Raw genomic sequence first — 18511 nt, 5'->3', positions numbered from 1 at the left:
AAGGGCTCAAGCCCTAGCTCCGGCAACCAGGCCAAGCGATAAACTGTTTGTTCCAGATTCATTGCGGCCTAGACTTCTGCAGGAGTTTCATGATTCTAGGCTGAGTGCTCATCCAGGTATCATGGCCACTAGAGAGGCAGTAGCCAGGGTTTTTTGGTGGCCTTCATTAAGGTCCAATGTCAAGGAATTTGTTTCTGCTTGTGACATATGTGCCCGTTCCAAAAGCTCGCATAACCGACCGGCTGGGGAACTCATACCTTTACCGGTTCCTGATAGGCCATGGACTCATCTTTCCATGGATTTTATTACCGGCCTTCCACCTTCCAGGGGCAATACCGTGATCTGGGTGGTGGTGGATAGGTTTTCTAAACAGGCCCATTTCATTCCCTTGGCAGCATTACCTTCAGCAGAAACATTGTCATGATTGTTTGTGCAGCATGTGGTCCGATTGCATGGGGTACCCCTGAATGTTGTGTCTGACAGAGGTGTGCAGTTTGTGGCCAAATTTTGGAGGGCGTTCTGTATGAAATTGGGCATCTCACTCTCCTTCTCGTCGGCATATCACCCGGAGAGTAATGGTCAGACAGAACGCACCAATCAATCCCTGGAACAAATTCTCAGGTGTCTGACCTCCGCCAGACAGGAGGATTGGTGTGATGCGTTACCGTTGGCTGAATTCGCTTTTAACAACCGGGTGAGTCAGTCCACCAACATGTCCCCATTCCTGATTAACTATGGCTTTAATCCGCATTTTGGGGAGTTTTCTCGGGTGGATTCCGGTTGTCCAGGAGCAGAGGGGTCCGTTCAACTGTTAAAAAACCTCTGGGCTGAAGTCCGGCGTAATATCTCTCGGGCTCAGGGGAGATACAAATATTTTGCGGACAAAAAGAGAGCCTCAGGAGACATGTTTCAGGTGGGAGAGAAGGTTTGGCTCTCCACGCGTAACATCAACTTAAAGGTACCATCAGTTAAGTTGGGACCAAAGTTCATTGGTCCGTACAAGGTTATGGAGATAGTCAACCCTGTGGCATATAGGTTGCGTCTCCCCGCCTCCTTAAAAATATCTAATGTGTTCCATAAGTCTCTGTTGAAACCAGCAGGATCTGTCAAAGAGAACTCTGAGACTGTTGTTCCTCCAGTGCTGGTGGAGGGTCAATTGGAGTATGAGGTCAGACATATTGTGGACTCTCGGCGGGTGCGCCGCTCTTTGCAGTACCTAGTCCACTGGAAGGGATATGGACCAGAAGAGCGCTCATGGGTCCCTGCTCGCTCGGTACATGCAGATCGTCTGGTTCAGGCGTTCCATGCCAAGTACCCGGGGAAGCCTGGGGGTCCAGAGGCCCCCCGTTGAGAGGGGGGTACTGTCATGATCCCAGTGCAGGTTTTTGAGCTGCACACCGGGGGTTAATGTCTGGAGCTCTGTGCAGGTTTTGACCTGCACACTTGGGGTTAATGATTGTGGCCTCTTTCTGGTTCTGGGAGAGCTTCATAAACCCCTGGGTAGCTTCAATCCCTGCCAGTTATACTTTTGCCTTTGGCCGAGTGTACTGACCCCCGTGTGCCTGTTTGTTGCTATAGCTTGTTTATATGGTTCTGACCAGGCTCTGTTTCCCGTTGTGAGTTTGCCTGTTGATTTTGTACTGCGTTATTATCTGTGTATGACCCATTGCCTGTGACCTGATTACTCTCTGCTCGCCCCTCTTGTACCTTGCAGCTATCTGTGTATGACCCATTGCCTGTGACCTGATTACTCTCTGCTCGCCCCTCTTGTACCTTGCAGCTATCTGTGTGTGACTCATTGCCTGTGACCTGATTACTCTCTGCTCGCCCCTCTTGTACCTTGCAGCTATCTGTGTATGACCCATTGCCTGTGACCTGATTACTCTCTGCTCGCCCCTCTTGTACCTTGCAGCTATCTGTGTGTGACTCTTTGGCTATGTCCTGACTATTCTCACTGTCTATGCCCCTTGTTAACTTTGTCTCGCAGTTACTCTGCTAGGAATTGTCTTGCAGCTCCTAGCTCTGTGGAGTTTAGGCCACGCCTCTAGCAGTCACGTGCTTCAGGTCCTGCGGGTGTGAAGTACACATCTACTCGGTTGCTGCCCGCTCCACAGGTAGCTTTGAGCACTGTTCGCTTTACTCAGGACACGCGCACTGGCTCAGTGAGCAAGTTCAGTGCGGTGTCTCTGACATATACTAGTGAATGAGACCAGTCACATATCTATGATTTTTCGTGGGCTGAGCACTCCGTCATTGATCCAACTATACGATGAAGATCGGCAATGCAAGTCTATGGATCCGAGAAAAAATTGGACAGCACTTGGATAGGAAAAGATAGAGAACTTTTATTTTTGGCCTCTCGCCCCAGAAAAATTGATGAAACTTGGGCCAAAACTCTGATGGTTAAAACACTGATAAAATTCTAATAAAGCTCAGTTGAAAATGACCAATGTCTGAGTGAGCCCTTACAGATATGTGGTAAAACCTCTGAGTCGACTAACCAAAACTGAATTAAAAAGTGGTAATCTAGGGTGGTGTTCTTAGAAAAGATAGTCATTTATGCAAAATATATAGAGCAATGGCTATCTGTTATAGAAAGACTGGATGATAAGAGAAGGTTTTTAGGAGATGTTTCACTGTAGTATACAAGTCCTGGATGAGGACATGCTGAATACGGCAAAGTAATACTTTAGAATTTGTTGTGGTAGCATGGCTTTCTACTCAGCTGGACAAAACTGAAAACATGTCTCTTCCCATAAGGATCAATTTGTGCTGTGAAACTGAAAACACAAGACTTGCAGATTGGAGGTCATCATGCTTCACAAATCCTTTTACAATCTGTTATCTTTTTATTTACTTTGCCTCTTCAAAAACAAAGCCAAACAAAAATTGCATACATAAGCTGCACATCACGCTAGATTGCCCGTTTTTATAATCAGCCCTCATTTTATGTGCATATAAATACATCAGAATAATTACTTCTAATTAGTCAAGGAATCATTGCAGCAACCTTTATCATGGCAGATGTTGGGGAACTACGTCTCCCATGTTCCTCATAACTCTGTAACATCCAGACACTATCTACCCAACTGTACAACTTGAACGGGGAATTTTCTATAATTGACTGTTCTTCAATTGGTTATATTTACATGATAAATCACTGCATTCAAGGTATAAAGAAAGCTACGCCTAACAATTCACCATAATAGTCATGTCATACTATGATCTGAAACATAAATACTTCTATCAATTTATCATTTGAATTGTTTTCTGAAAGCCAGAAAAGTAAAGCAATCTTTCCACTAATTTTATGCATTTTCGAGGCATTGTCACTCCAGAAAAATATCATTTAAATCTGTTTGTATATTATACATACAGTATTTTTTTTACACATTGACACTAGTTGTATTTATTTTTAAAGATAATCTGTCATTGGGTTTTTGAAAGCTAATCTGAGAGCTGTGTAATAGAGACAGAAACCCTGATTACATGTGTCACTTACTGGGCTGCTTGCTGTGGGGACTAGTAAACAATGTAATCCTCCATATTTATGAGCTCTGTATAACCACACCCTCACAATTGATTGGCAGCTTTCTGCCAATGCACAGTATACACAGAAAGCTGTCAATCAGTGGTGTGGGCGAGTTTATACAGGGCTCAGCATTTAGAGAACTGCTAGATCTGCAGCAGAGAACTTTCATCAAAACTGCAGCAAGCAGACCAGTGTGATACATCGATGAAATCACAGACATTTCCTCCTGCATCATGCTGCTCTAAATTCACATAGCAAAAACTTAGTCACAGATTCCCTTTTAATGACTGTCAAGAAAAAAAAGTCTAGAAACATGACAATTTTCACTGGGGCCACTAGACCAGACACTAAAGACTGATACTGGCTCTCTCAGTTTACCTGTCAGCTTTGCTGTGTAGACTGTAATATTAAGCACATCATATTCTAGTCTACACAGTGCAGTACGCTCAAAGGGCTAATTAAGGTAGAACAATAACACTATGCTGTCACACTCTGGTAGAAACTGTAATAATCTATGTCATATCCTTCTTAATCAACATATATACTATTCTCAAGATCACATCTCACCACCTGTGCACTTGATCCGATCCCATCCTACTTCATCTCAAACCTCACCATAGTCTTCATCCCAACCCTAACCCATCTCTTCAACCTATGACTAACAGTTGGTGTTTTCCTCTCAAGCTTCCAACATGCCTCAATCAAACCTATCCTCAAAAAGCCCTCTCTTGACCCATCCTCTGTATCTACCTATCGCCCTACATCACTTCTCCCCTATGCCTCAAAACTAATGGAACAACACGTCCATCTTGAACTGTCCGCTAACCTCTCTTCCTGCTCCCTCTTCGACCGTTTACAATCTGGCTTCCGGCCACACCAGTCCACTGAAACTGTCCTAACTAAGGTCACCAATGACTTATTAACCGCCAAGGCCAAGCGACACTACTCTGTCCTCCTCCTCCTGGACCTGTCCTCTGCCTTTGACACAGTTGGCCATTCCCTATTAATATAGACTCTCTCATCTCTTGGCATCACAGACTTGGCCCTATCTTGGATCTTGTTATACCTAACTGACCGGACATTCAGCATCTCCCACTCGCACATCATCTCCTCACCTTGTACCCTATCTGTCGGAGTCCCGCAAGGTTCAGTCCCCTGATCTTCTCCATTTACACCTTCGGCCTGGGACAGCTCATAGAATCTCATGGCTTTCAGTATCACCTCTATGCTGATGACACACAGATCTACATCTCTGGACTGGATATCACCTCCCTACTAACCAGAATCCCACAAAGTGTGTTTGCCATTTCATCCTTCTTCTTCGCTAGATTTCTAAAACTTAATATGGACAAATCAGAATTCATCATCTTTCACCCTTCTCACTCGACTCCCCCAATGGATTTATCCATTAAAGTAAATGACTGTTAGGGACGGCGGAACGCACTAAATATAAAATAACAGAGTGCGTTCACCACCCGGGGTCCACCGTGCAGAAGGTGTTAACACTGCTGCTAGATAATGGAGAACACTAAATATGGCGGTATTATTGCACGCGGGTTGGACGTCACCCGGTGTGCGCTGGGCATACTCTGTTGGCTTCACAGAGATGCCTAAGGCATTAACAAATACTGAGCCTGTTGGACTCACAGGTCTCAGAGAAGTGCACGCATGGTATGTGGTCACAGGAGCTGGACCCTAGGCAGAGGGTCAGAGTCCGTCTAGACCTACCGTGCATGCGGCGTCGCAACTGCGGACACCGAGAGGAGCTGCAGACTGCAGTACGGCGACAGACACTGCCGCTAATCAACAATGCCCGGTTGCAGGCGCACTGTCGGACGCTAGCATTGTAGAGGATGCTGTTGTGGCTTGTAGCTTGCCACTGGCTGGTGCAGACTCTAAAGCTAAGTCCCTATACACACTCGTAATATCAGAGGAAGGGGATCTTAATGAGTCATTCGCAGGTTCATGCATCCATCATCATTCACACAGTAGCAACTAGAGACTATACTAGCGCATGGCTGAGCGGCCATGCGGACCTTTTATATCTGTGCGCTTCCGGGACCTTCCAGATCTCTGAGATGGACCAGTCAGACCAGGAGAAGGACCTGAGCACGTGACTCCTGATCTCCAATGGGAGATCATCTTGTGAGCATGCCCAGCAGTGCGATGAGAGGACTTAGCCTCTGGAGCGATTTGCTGCTGAGCAGCCTGCATTGTTATTGCTTACCCAAAGGTGGCAGTAACAGCCAGACCCACAGAGCAGGTCGGGGCAAAGCGTCTGGGACGCCGAGACTGCTCAGCAATCGCCTCTGCAGTCGATAGACAATGGGAGACTGCAGAATGTGAGGCTCTGGATTCCTGCTGAGCCGCTGCAGGAACCTGACGCCTAACATTACCCCCCCTCCTAGGGCCCCCTCCCCCTGAGCCTTCCAATCCACCCAAAATTTTTTTTGTCATGTACCATCTTGTGTCCAACAGAGGCATAGGCCTCTGGCTCATCCGAAGACAAGTCTGATGTCCCGGCAAATGACTCCGAAGACCGGGACATGTGAACAGGTTTAGGAAGGGACACGTGGAAGGCGTCAGGGATGGCTAAGTCGCTAGGAGCAAAAGTTGGAGCGAGGTGCCTGTGTCAGTGGGCATCTTCATTCTCTCTTTAGAGGCTTGAGTGGCATGCGGGGTGCGACCCACACTGTCGCAAACCTCCATTGCCCGGTCTGCCACCGGCAAGGGATACAGTAACCCAGCCGATCTCTGTTTAGAGGAGCGGCTCCGAGCACAAGAGGCGCATGTCTGAATGTATTTTTTACTGTCCCGAGCCCTGTGCGGCCACCAATAAGACCTTGCCAGGAGTTTTGTGGTCCGCTTGTAACCAAAGTGACCACCCAGCCTGGACGTGTGTGCCCACGTGAGAACCTTGGACCGCAGGTGAGGCAGGACAAAGGTCTTGCCCGGCGGCACTGACTTGAGAGCGACCAGGGCCCCGGTCTTTAAATTTCCAGTAGGAGATGCGGAAAGATCCGCAGGCACCTCGGCAGAGGCTACTTGGACGTTGACCCCCATTCACCTTCCCACACAGTCCTTGCTCCATCCCAGTATTCTCCCCGAGGACTACTCCATATGAGGGGAATGGCAGCAGAGCCAGGGAACCCCGAGGAGCACCTGATCGATGCCCTCTGGCATAATGAGCAGGGACAGCGTCTCCTGGTGAGATGGTGGAATTGAGAGCTTAAGGGGTACTGTTTGGTGGGTAATCTGGGATGATAAGGTCGACCCGTTGACCACCCTGATGGGCACGGGGTGTGGAAGTGGCACCAATGGAATAGCGTGCTGTTGGGTGAAAGATGAGGACAAAGTTCCCTTCTGCCCCGGAGTCCACCGTGACCTGTACCTCCCAGGAGGAATCATCACTATCTAACGTCCCTTGGAACGCCGGTTTGGGGGAGAAGGTCTCCATAGCGAATAGACCCCCACCCATTTCCAGTGGACGCGATCGTCTTTTCGGATGCTGCGGACACCTGGTAGCCGGGTGACCAGACTGTCGACACTGGTTTGTGCGTGTGGAGCTTTGAGCCGACCGCGTCTTGAGACCGGCGCGGGACACCTCCTTGGGCTCTGGAGGTAAACTCTCCAGCTTGGGTGGATCTAGGGGTTCAAAGAGGTTGGGAGCTAGGCTAACCTTCCGTCTGGATTGAGCACGCTCCAACCCGCGCGCAGAAAAACGGAGATCAAAGCGGGTGGAAATGGCAATCAGCTCTTCTAGACTTACGGGAACCTCCCTGGTAGAGCATCTTTCACATGCTCTGCCAAACCTCTCCAGATCACAGGAATGACGGTTTTATCAGGCCATTCCAGCTCGGAAGCCAGTGTCCGGAAACGAACGGCGTACTGGCTGACCGAGAGGGATCCCTGTGTTAATGCTAGTAGCTGGAGAGAGGTGTCATGAGTAACCCGTGGCCCCAAAAAGACCTGCTTTAGGGATGTTAGAAACTGAGCAGCGCTCAGAACCACAGGGTCACCACGCTCCCACAGTGGCGTGGCCCACTCCAATGCCCTGCCCGACAGAAGGGAAACGATAAATCCCACCTTAGCTCGCTCTGTAGGGAATCGCGCGGCCAGTAACACAAGCTGGATAGAGCACTGGCTCACGAAACCTCTGGAGGAGGCACTGTCACCAGAAAATTTATCAGGCAACAGGAGGCGGGATACTGTCGGCGCTGGCGTGGACGTGGACAAACGCGAGACAGCCTGTGTGACTGCCTGAGCAGCAGCCTCAGTAACCTTCACAGCTGAGGTGGAACTCTCGAGAGTCGCCAACTTGCCCTCCAGCAGCCGAATGCACTGCAATAGCTGCTGCTGGTCCGCCATTACTAGCCAGACCCTGACGCTAGCATAATGTTAGGGACGGCGGAATGCACTAAATATAAAATAACGGAAAGTTAAGAAATATGGCAGTATTATTGCATGCGGGTTGGACGTCACCCGATGTGCGCTGGGCGTATTCTGTGGCTTCAGAGTCGCCTAAGGCATTAACAAATACTGAGCCTGTTGGACTCACAGGTCTCAGTGAAGTGCACGCACGGTATGTGGTCACAGGAGCAGGAGCTGGATCCTAGGCAGAGGGTCAGAGTCCGTCTAGACCTACCGTGCGTGCGGTGTCGCAACTCCGGACGCCAAGAGGAGCTTCAGACTGCAGTGTGGCAACAGACACTGCCGCTAATCGACAATGCTCGGTAGCAGGCGCACTGTCGGACGCTAGCACTGTGGAGGATGGTGTGGTGGCTTGTAGCTTGCCACTGGCTGGCGCAGACTCTAAAGCTAAGTCCCTATACACACTCGTAATATCAGAGGAAGGGGATCTTAACCCCTTTCTGCCATCAGACCTACTATCCCATCCATGTGCCCTGGGACTTAATTCCCAGGGACGGGATAGTACGTCATAGCGATCAGCGGCGATCACGTGGTGAGCGCCGCTGATCGCGGCCGGGTGTCAGCTGATTATCACAGCTGACACCCGGCACAATGTCAGACATGATCGCGGTGTACCAGGGGTTAAGGGAAGCATCGGCAGGGAGGGGGCTCTCTCCGTGCTTCCCTGAGCCCCCCACGGCAGCGCAATGTGCAGCGCTGCTGCGGGGGGCTCTTTCCCTACAGGCCCCCGGATCCAAGATGGCGATGGGGACCTTCGGGGGCCTGTAGGGAGCTGACTTCCTCACTGCCTGCAAAGCGCAGGCATGAGGAAGTCTGCAGCAGTGCCTGTGACAGATTGCTGATCTGTCACAGTGATCTGTGATGTGACAGATCAGCAATCTGTCACCGAACAGTGATGTCCCACCTGAGACAATGTAATTAATAAAGTTAAAAAAAAGAAAAAAAAGATGTAAAAATAATTAAAAAAAAAAAAAAAAAAAAATCGCTAAATAAATTAGTAAAAAAAAAAAAAATATTCCCCAATAAATTCATTTTTTGAAAATAAAAAAAACAAAACAATAAAAGTGCACATATTTGGTATCGCCGCGTCCGTAACGACCCGCCCTATAAAACTGTCCCATTAGTTAACCCCTTTAATGAACCCCTTAAAAAATAAAAATAAAAAACAAAGCAAAAAATAATGATTTATTATCATACCACCGAACAAAAAGTGCAATAACGCACGATGAAAAAGACGCATATAAATATTCATGGTACCACTGAAAATGTCAGCTTGTCCCGCAAAAAACGAGCTGCTATACAGCATCATCCGCAAAAAAATAAAAAAGTTATAGCTCGCAGAATAAAGCGATGCAAAAATTATTTTTTATATAAAATAGTTTTCATTGCATAAAACCGACAAAACATAAAAAAAGACCTAAATGAGGTATTGCTGTAACCGTACTGACCCGAAGAATAAAACCGCTTTATCAATTTTATCGCCTGCGGAACGGTATAAACGCACCCCCCCAAAAGAAATTCATGAAACGCTGGTTGTTCATTCTGCGTCCCAAAAATCGGAATAAAAAGCGATTAAAAAAAGTCACGTGCCCGAAAATGGTACCAATAAAAACGTCAACTCGTCCCGCAAAAAATAAGACCTCACCTGACTCGGTGGGTCAAAATACTGAAATTATAGCTCTCAATATGTGGTGATGCAAAAACTATTTTTACAATAAAAAGCGTCTTTTAGCGTGTGACAGCTGCCAAGCATAAAAACCGCAATAAATAGTAAATCAAACCCCCTGTTATCACCCCCTTAGTTAGGGAAAAATAAAAAAATGTATTTATTTCCATTTTCCCATTAGGGTTAGGGCTGATATTAGGGTTAGGGGTGTGTTGGGGTTAGAGTTGGAGTTATAATTGGGGAGTTTCCACTGTTTGGGCACATCAGGTGCTCTCCAAATGCAACATGGCGTCTGATCTAAATTTCAGCCAATTCTGCGTTGAAAAAGTCAAATGGTGCCCCTTCCCTTCCAAGCTTTGCCATGCGCCCAAACAGTGTTTTACCCCCACATATAGGGTATCCGCATACTCAGGACAAATTGCAAAACAACTTTTGGGGTCCAATTTCTCCTGTTACCCTTAGGAAAATAAAAAATTGGGGGCAAAAATATCATTTTTGTGGAAAAAATGATTTTTTTATTTTCACGCCCAGGCGTTATAAACTTCTGTGAAGCACTTGGGGGTTCAAAGTGCTCACCACACATCTAGATAAGTTCCGTGGGGAGTCTAGTGTCCTAAATGGGGTCACTTGTGGGGAGTTTCAATAGTTTAGGTACATCAGGGGCTCTCCAAACGCACATGACACCCGCAGACCAATCCATCAAAGTCTGCATTCCAAAACGTCACTACTTTCCTTCCGAGCCCTGACGTGTGCCCATACAGTAGTTTTCTCCCACATATCGGATGTCAGCGTACTCAGGACAAATTGGACAACAACTTTTGGGGTCCAATTTCTCTTGTTACCCTTGGGAAAATTAAAAAATGGGGACTAAAAGATGATTGTTGAAAAAATACGATATTTTTATTTTCACGACCGGTCATTATAAACTTCTGTGAAGCACTGGGGGGTTCAAATTGCTCACCACACATCTAGATAAGTTCCTTAGGGGGTCTAGTTTCCAAAATGGTGTCATTTGTGGGGGGTTTCTAATGTTTTGGTACATCAGGGGCTTTCCAAACGTGACATGGTGTCCGATCGCAATTCCAGCCAAAAACGTCAAATGGCGCTGCTTCCATTCCGAGCTTTGCCATGCACCCAAATAGTGGTTTACCCCCACATGTGGGGTATCAGCGCACTCAGGACAAATTGCTCAATATCTTTTAGGGTCCTGTTACCCTTAGGAAAATAAAAATTGGAGGTGAAAAGATCATTTTTGTGGAAAAAATATGATTTTTTAATTGTACCGCTGTACATTATAAACTTCTGTGAAGCCCTTGGGGGTTCAAAGTTCTCACCACATATCAAGATAAGTTCCTTGGGGGGTCTAGTTTCCAAAATGGGGTCACTTGTGGGGGGTTTCCACTGTTTTGGTACATCAGGGGTTTTCCAATTGCGACATGGTGTCCGATCTCAATTCCAGCCAAAAACGTCAAATGGCGCTGCTTTCCTTCCGAGCTCTGCCATGCACCCAAATAGTCATTTACACCCTCATATGGGGTATCAGCGTACTCAGGACAAATTGCAAAATAACTTTTAGGGTCCTGTTACCCTTGGAAAAATAAAAATTGGGGGTGAAAAGATCATTTTTGTGGAAAAAATATGATTTTTTTAATTGTACCGCTGTACGTTATAAACTTCTGTGAAGCCCTTGTGGGTTCAAAGTTCTCACCACATATCTAGATAAGTTCCTTGGGGGGGTCTAGTTTCCAAAATGGGGTCACTTGTGGGGGGTTTCCAATGTTTAGGTACATCAGGGGCTCTCCAAACGCGACATGGCGTCCAATCTGAATTCCAGCCAACTTTGCATTGAAAAAGTCAAACGGCGCTCCTTCCCTTCTGAGGTCTGCCATGCGCCGAAACAGTGGTTCCCCCCCCACATATCAGGTATCAGCGTACTCAGGACAAATTGCACAATAACTTTGCAGTCCAATTTCTCCTGTTACCCTTGGTAAAAAAAAAAAATTGAACCTGAAGTATTTTTTGTGTGAAAAAAAGTTAAATGTTCATTTTTTTTAAATATTCAAAAAATTCCTGTGACGCACCTAAAGGGTTAATAAACTTCTTGAATGTGGTTTTGAGCACCTTAAGGGGTGCAGTTTTTAGAATGGTGTCACTTTTGGGTATTTTCTATCATACAGACCCCTCAAAGTGGCTTCAAATGTGATGTGGTCCATAAAAATAAAATGGTGTTGCAAAAATGAGAAATCGCTGGTCAATTTTTAACCCTTAACTTCATAACAAAAAAAATTTGCTTCCAAAATTGTGCTGATGTAAAGTAAACATGTGGGAAATGTTATTTATTAAGTTTTTTGTGTGCCGTATCTCTGTGATTTAAGGGCATAAAAATTCAAATTTGGAAAATTGCGAAATTTTCGCCAAATTTCCGTTTTTTTCACAAACGCGTTATATGAATGAAATTTTACCACTATCATGAAGTACAATATGTCACGAGAAAACAATGTCAGAATCACTGGGATCCATGGAAGCGTTTCAGAGTTATAGCCTCATAAAGGGACAGTGGTCAGAATTGTAAAAATTGGCCCAGTCATGAACGTGCAAACCACCCTTCGGGCTTAAGGGGTTAATGAGTCATTTGCAGGTTCATGCATCCATCATCATTCACACAGTAGCAACTAGAGACTATACTAGTGCATGGCCGAGGGGCCATGCGGACCTTTTATAGCCGTGCGCTTCCGGGACCTTCCAGATCTCTGAGATGGACCAATCAGACCAAAAGAAGGACCTGAGCATGCGACTCACAATCTCCAATGGGAGATCGTCTCGTGAGCATGCCCAGTAGCGCGATGAGAGGACTTAGCCTCTGGAGCGATTTGCTGCTGAGCAGCCTGCATTGCTATTGCTGACCCAAAGGTGGCAGCAACAACCAGACCCACAGAGCAGGTCTGGGCAGAGCGTCTGTGATGCCGAGACTGCTGAGCAATCTCCTCTGCAGTCGATAGACAATGGGAGACCGCAGAATGTGAGGCTCTGGATCCCTGCTGAGCCGCTGCAGGAACCCGACGCCTAACAATGGCTGCTCACTCTCCCCAGTCCTACAAGCTCATTGCCTCGGGGTAATCCTTGACACTGATATCTCTTTCAAGCCACATATCCAAGCCCTTTGCACTTCCTGCTGACAGCAAATCAAAAATATTTCACGGATCCGTACATTCCTCAACCAACAATCTGCAATAACCCTAGTCCATGCCCTCATCTCCCTCCTTGACTACTGCAACCTCCTGCTCTGTGGCCTCTCCTCTAACACTCTCGCACCCCTCCAATCTATTCTAAACTCTGCTGCCTGACTAATCCAACTGTCCCCCCACTATTCCCTGGCCTCTCCCCTCTGTCAATCCCTGTACTGGCTCTTAATTACCCAAAGACTCCAGTTCAAAACTCAAACCATGACATACAAAGCCATCCACAACCTGTGTCCTCCATACATCTGTGACCTCGTCTCCCGGTACTTTCCTGCATGCAACCTCCGATCTTCTTCTCTACTCCCCTCTTATCTCCTCTTCCCACAATCGCATACAAGATTTCTCCTTCGCATCACCCCTACTCTGGAACTCTCTACACAACATATCAGACTCTTGCCTACCGTGGAAACTTTCAAAAAGAACCTGAACACCTACCTCTTTCGACAAGCTTACAACCTGCAGTAACCACCGATCAACCAAGCCACTGCACGAGCACCTCTACCCTCACCTACTGTATCTTCTCCCATCCCTTGTAGATTGTGAACCCTCATGGGCAGGATCCTCTCTCCTTCTGTACCTGTTGTGAGTCGGACTTGTATTTAATATTACTGTACTTGTTTTTATTATGTATACCCCTCCTTGCATGTAAAGCACCATGGAATAAATGGTGCTATAATAACAAATGATAATAATAATAATATCAAATTTGGCAGAGATAAAGAATACAAACGCTGCTATATTACACTTACTAACAATACTTGAAGAAAGAGTGTTCAGCACCCACCAAACTTCCATATAAAAAAACGAATGGGGCAGATATACTAAAACTGTTCTAATAAAATACAGGTGAGAATTTGACTAGGTGCACCAATTTTATCCCAGTACTTAAAACTGAATAAGTTTGTTGCATTTTTTGGCACTCTAGCTTTATTATGTGTACCAAAATTTTGTCTCAGTTTAAAGTAGTTATCAGGACTTATATATTCATGACCTATGTGTTGGGTAAGTTATCAAAATAAGTTCGGTGACGTTTCAATACCTGACAGCCCCACAATGTAAGTGATGTACGAAGCGGAGCACCACAGCTCTGTAGATTATTTGTTTATGCTGAGTACTGTAGCTTATTTTCCATTCACTTGAAAAGGTCATGAATATGTAAGTCCAAGACAACACCTCGTAGCCAGAATTTTGTTTGATTTTTAATACACCTGCAGCACCTTCTTTCTTCTATTTTCTCATATCTAAACAATTAGCTACAAAACATTCCATTCAAAGAGCCAGAACACAATCCAGATTAACCAGAGCTTTCCATTATTTGGACGCTAAACATTGCACTCTGATTACTGCCCTTTCCAGGGTATAAAGCTCCATGGATTTTGAGCTGTAAAGTTTGCTGCAACTTCTTTATTCTGGACATAATTTCATTTGTCCTCTGAACCTCACCAATGCTATCATCAGTTATGTCTCTATTAAATAGAGATATATTACAATCAGTGCAAATAGATATAGAAACGGGTGCAACCAAAAATAGTATATACTGCATCTCTCATTTATCTAAATCTTTTTGGAAATAAAAGTTAGTACTTTGATTGGTTGCCATGGGTCCAATTCTCTTTTAGATTTATTTTGATAAATGTGTCAGTAAATATATTTTTTTACTGTACAATCTCTATGCTTGTAAAAAAAGCTGGATTTGTGTTCTACAACATTATGATTTTAGACTTATATTTAGCTAAAGAACCTCCCAACCTGTTTGTCATATATGACAACATCAACTACGCGTAGATATGGCCACTGTATAACTATCAGTCTGTTTCTGGGTGATAGTTGGTATGTAGATTGTAAGTATGTTCACATTTCTGCTGAAGGCTCCATTCAGAAATTCCATCAGATTTAACAAGAAGAATCCAATCCTCTCCACTCTGCAAATCCCTTCATTAACTCCTGTTTCCCCAACGAATCCAGTTCAAACTACTAGCAATGAAATACAAGACTGTCCATGATCTGTCTCTTCCATACATCTTCAAACCAATCTCTAGAAATCTTCCCACATGTACTCTCTGTTGCTCCTAAGACCGCCTTCTCTCCTCCACATTCGTACAGTGGAGAAAATAAGTATTTGTTATACTGTCGATTTTGCAAGTTTTCACACCAACAAAGGATGGAAAGGTCTGTGACTTTTATCATAGGTACACTTAAACTGCAAAAAAACAGAATCTAAAAATAAAAAACAGAAAATCACATTGTATGATTTTTAAATAATTATCTTGCATTTTATTGCATAAAATAAGTATTTGATTACCTACCAACCAGCAAAAATTCTCACTCTCAAAGACATGTTAGTTTTTCCCTCCTACTCTGCACTCATTACCTGTATTAATTTTACCTTTCATTTTGAGCTTGTTACCTGTTTAAAAAAACCTGCCCATACAGTCAATCAATCACAGTCCAACCTCTCCACCATGGCCAAGACCAAACAGCTGTCTAAGGACACCAGGGACAAAATTGTAGACTTGCACAAGGCTGGGCTGGGCTACAGGACAACAGGCAGGCAGCTTGGTGAGAAGGCAACAACTGTTGGCACAATTATTATAAAATGGAAGAAACACAAAATGACTGTCAATCTTCCTCGGTCTGGGCTCCATGAAAGATCTCGCCTTGTGAGGTAAGAGATTCTGAGGAAGGTCAGGAATCAACCCAGACCAACATAGGAGAACCTGATCAGTGACCTGAAAGTAGCTGGGACCACGGTCTCAAACATTACCGTTATTAACACACTATGCCTTCATGGATTAAAATCCTGCAGGGCTCATGCCAGCACATGTGTAGGCCAATTTGAAGTTCAACAATGACCATCTGGATGATCCAGATGAGGAAAAGGAAAAGCTCATGTGTTCAGATGAGACCAAAATGGAACTTTTTGGTATGAACTCCACTTGCTGTTTTTGAAGGAAGAAGAAGCATGAGTACAACCCTAAGAACACCGTCCCAAACGTGAAGCATGGTGGGGTAACATCATACTTTGGCTGTGCTTTTCTGCAAAGGGAGTAAGACGAATACACCATATTAAAGGGAGGATGAATGGGATTATGTATCGCAAGATTTTGGACAACATCCTCCTCCCCTCAGTAAGAGGATTATAGATGGGTCATGGCTGGGTCTTGCAGCATGACAATAACCCAAAACACACTGCCAGGGCAACTAAGAATTGGCTCTGTAAGGAGCACTTCAAGGTCCTGGAGTTACTTAGCCAGTCTCCAGACTTGAACCCAATAGAAAATCTTTGGAGGAAGCTGAAACTCAGTGTTGCCCAGCGACAGCCCCAAAACCTGAAAGATCTGCAGAAAATCTGTATGAAGCTGTGGGCCAAAATCCCTGCTGCAGTGTGTGCAAACTTTGTCAAGGACTACAGGAAACATCTGACCTCTGTAATTGCAAACAAAGGTTTATGTACCAAATATTAAGTTCTATTTTTTTATTGTATCAAATACTTATTTCATGAAATAAAATGCAAATTAATTATGTAATAATCATACAATGCGATTTTCTGGAATTGTTTAGGATTCTATCTCTCACAGTTGAAGTGTGCCTACGATAAAAACTACAGACCTTGCCATTTTTTGTAGATGGGTAAACTTGCAAAATCAGCAGTGTGTCAAATACTTTTTCCCCACTGTATGTTCCTCACCAAATCACCTCAAAGACTTTTCCTGAGTATCCCTCATCCTCTGTAATTTTGGGCCCCAACACGTCAGATTATTCATCATATTCTGAACCTTCAGAATGAACTTGAAAACTCATCTCTAAAAGAAAACTTACAGCCTGCAATGACCCCGCTGCCACCTCACCACCAGCGGAACTGGTGTAAACCCCCCAACCCACTATCTCCTTCCCCATTACCCTGTAGACTGTAAGCCCACAAGGGCATAGTCTTACTTTTTCTGCAGCAGTCTGTCATTTCTAGCTTGTTCACCATATTTTAGATTTGTATATTGTCTGTAACCCCTTCTCATGTACACCATCACGGAATAAATGGTGCTCTACAAATAAATAGTAATAAAAAAATAAAATGGACGCCCATATATGTTTAAGGATTCTGTTGAGAGTTGGGCATATTTGTCATATGACAGACATAGAACTACATTGTGGTTTCTATTGTAAGTGTAGGTCAAAACACAGATGGAGACATAGCCGAAAAGCATATAAAATACTTTTGAATGCTCTGTCAAATTAAAAATGTAGTGAAAAGAATGGATTCCATATTTCATCAGTACACCAAGAAAATAAGTAGCATTTCCTATCATGTATTCTGTCACATAATCTGATTTTTGGAAATCAAGATAAATGTTTTAGGTATCCCAAAAATTCTTACACTAACGTTTCCTACTTCAATTAAGAGGAGGGTGAGGATGGATCTTGGGAATGGGGCACTAACCAATCTGAATGACTATTTAAAGTAGAATTTGAGAAATAAATTTGATTTAAATAGCTTTTTTTATGAAGGCAAGGTAAAGGTGACAACTGATCAAAGCTATTAAAAGAAAAAAAAGACTAGGAACTATGCATGGCGGAGTATTAACTGAAATTTTCAATCTATTACTACCTTCTTTTTTTTTTTTTTTTTTAGCCACAAAGACTAAAGGTCATAACTCTTATGGTATATTCACGTTCACATGAACAAGTGATTACAATGGGAAAAATTGCATATTTACCATCTTTAAGGCTCTCTCAATGTCTATCCCTTGGCTCCAAGGAACTGCAGGATTTGCTAGGCAGTCTCCAGCACTCCCCCGCCTTGACACATCGACTCGTTGCCTTCTTAGATATCGAAAAGCCTCCGCTATTACTAACACAGCATCATGGGTCAAGGCTGAAGTGTACTAAAAAAATTGAAGGAAAATAAATCACATAATTATACACAGAAACATACATAGCAAAGAGATAAGATATTTCATGTGAAAATATGTTAGGGAAAAACTCAAATTTATGCAAAATTTTACAAACGTGATATTTTGTATTCACTGACTGTAGGGTTACAGGGCTACATTTTTCAAAATTATGTAACAGAAAAACAGCCTTGTTGTTCAAATTAATTGTGCAAACTGCTTTAGAAAATTATAAAAACTACATTGCCATTGGTTGTTTTTGGCAATAAGGATACTTTTTTTTTTCAACTAAATAGAATAAGGCCCATTGTGTACATCATTATTACAATGTCAATTTATATCTGGACATGAATAGTAGAAATATCTCTGCAGCGCAGTCATACTGGGCCAGACTGTCAATCACAGATTAGAACCGCCCCCTGAACTTCCTTTCTTTCAAACACCAGGGATTTCAATGTAAAAATCCAAAGTTTACTGAAACTTTTTCCACAACAGTGTATATCAATCTGACCAGCTCTTCCTGCTTTATAACATCCAGTCTGCAGATCAGATATCATTTTCTACATGACAGGTTCCATTTAAGGCCAACTTTTTAGCACAATATTATTTTTCGATCCATGATTGTGTACCAATGAATTTCTCAATTCATCTTTGTAGAGGTTGTAGCTCCATTGTTTCTTATTCAAGGCTGCAAATTTTCACTTGAATTCACAAATGCTCTTAGCCAAACTAGAATGCAATATATTAGCAGTCATAG

General features: G+C 44.1%; 1 protein-coding gene across 2 annotated transcripts in view; it reads right to left on the bottom strand.

Moving 5' to 3' along the window:
• The window catches only part of GRIA3 (glutamate ionotropic receptor AMPA type subunit 3), a 483632-nt gene that overhangs the window by 101315 nt on the left and 363806 nt on the right, over positions 1-18511 (bottom strand). For both annotated transcript variants that reach the window (XM_073547601.1, XM_073547600.1), the window contains exon 7: positions 17581-17748. In XM_073547601.1, coding sequence (XP_073403702.1) covers positions 17581-17748 — 168 coding nt within the window. The remainder of the gene's footprint in view (positions 1-17580; positions 17749-18511) is intronic.

This window comes from Dendrobates tinctorius, unplaced genomic scaffold (assembly GCF_039654945.1).
Source record: "Dendrobates tinctorius isolate UK_male_01 unplaced genomic scaffold, ASM3965494v1 ptg000154l, whole genome shotgun sequence".
Classification (NCBI taxonomy): domain Eukaryota; kingdom Metazoa; phylum Chordata; class Amphibia; order Anura; family Dendrobatidae; genus Dendrobates; species Dendrobates tinctorius.
This window is presented reverse-complemented; position numbering and strand designations above follow the sequence as displayed.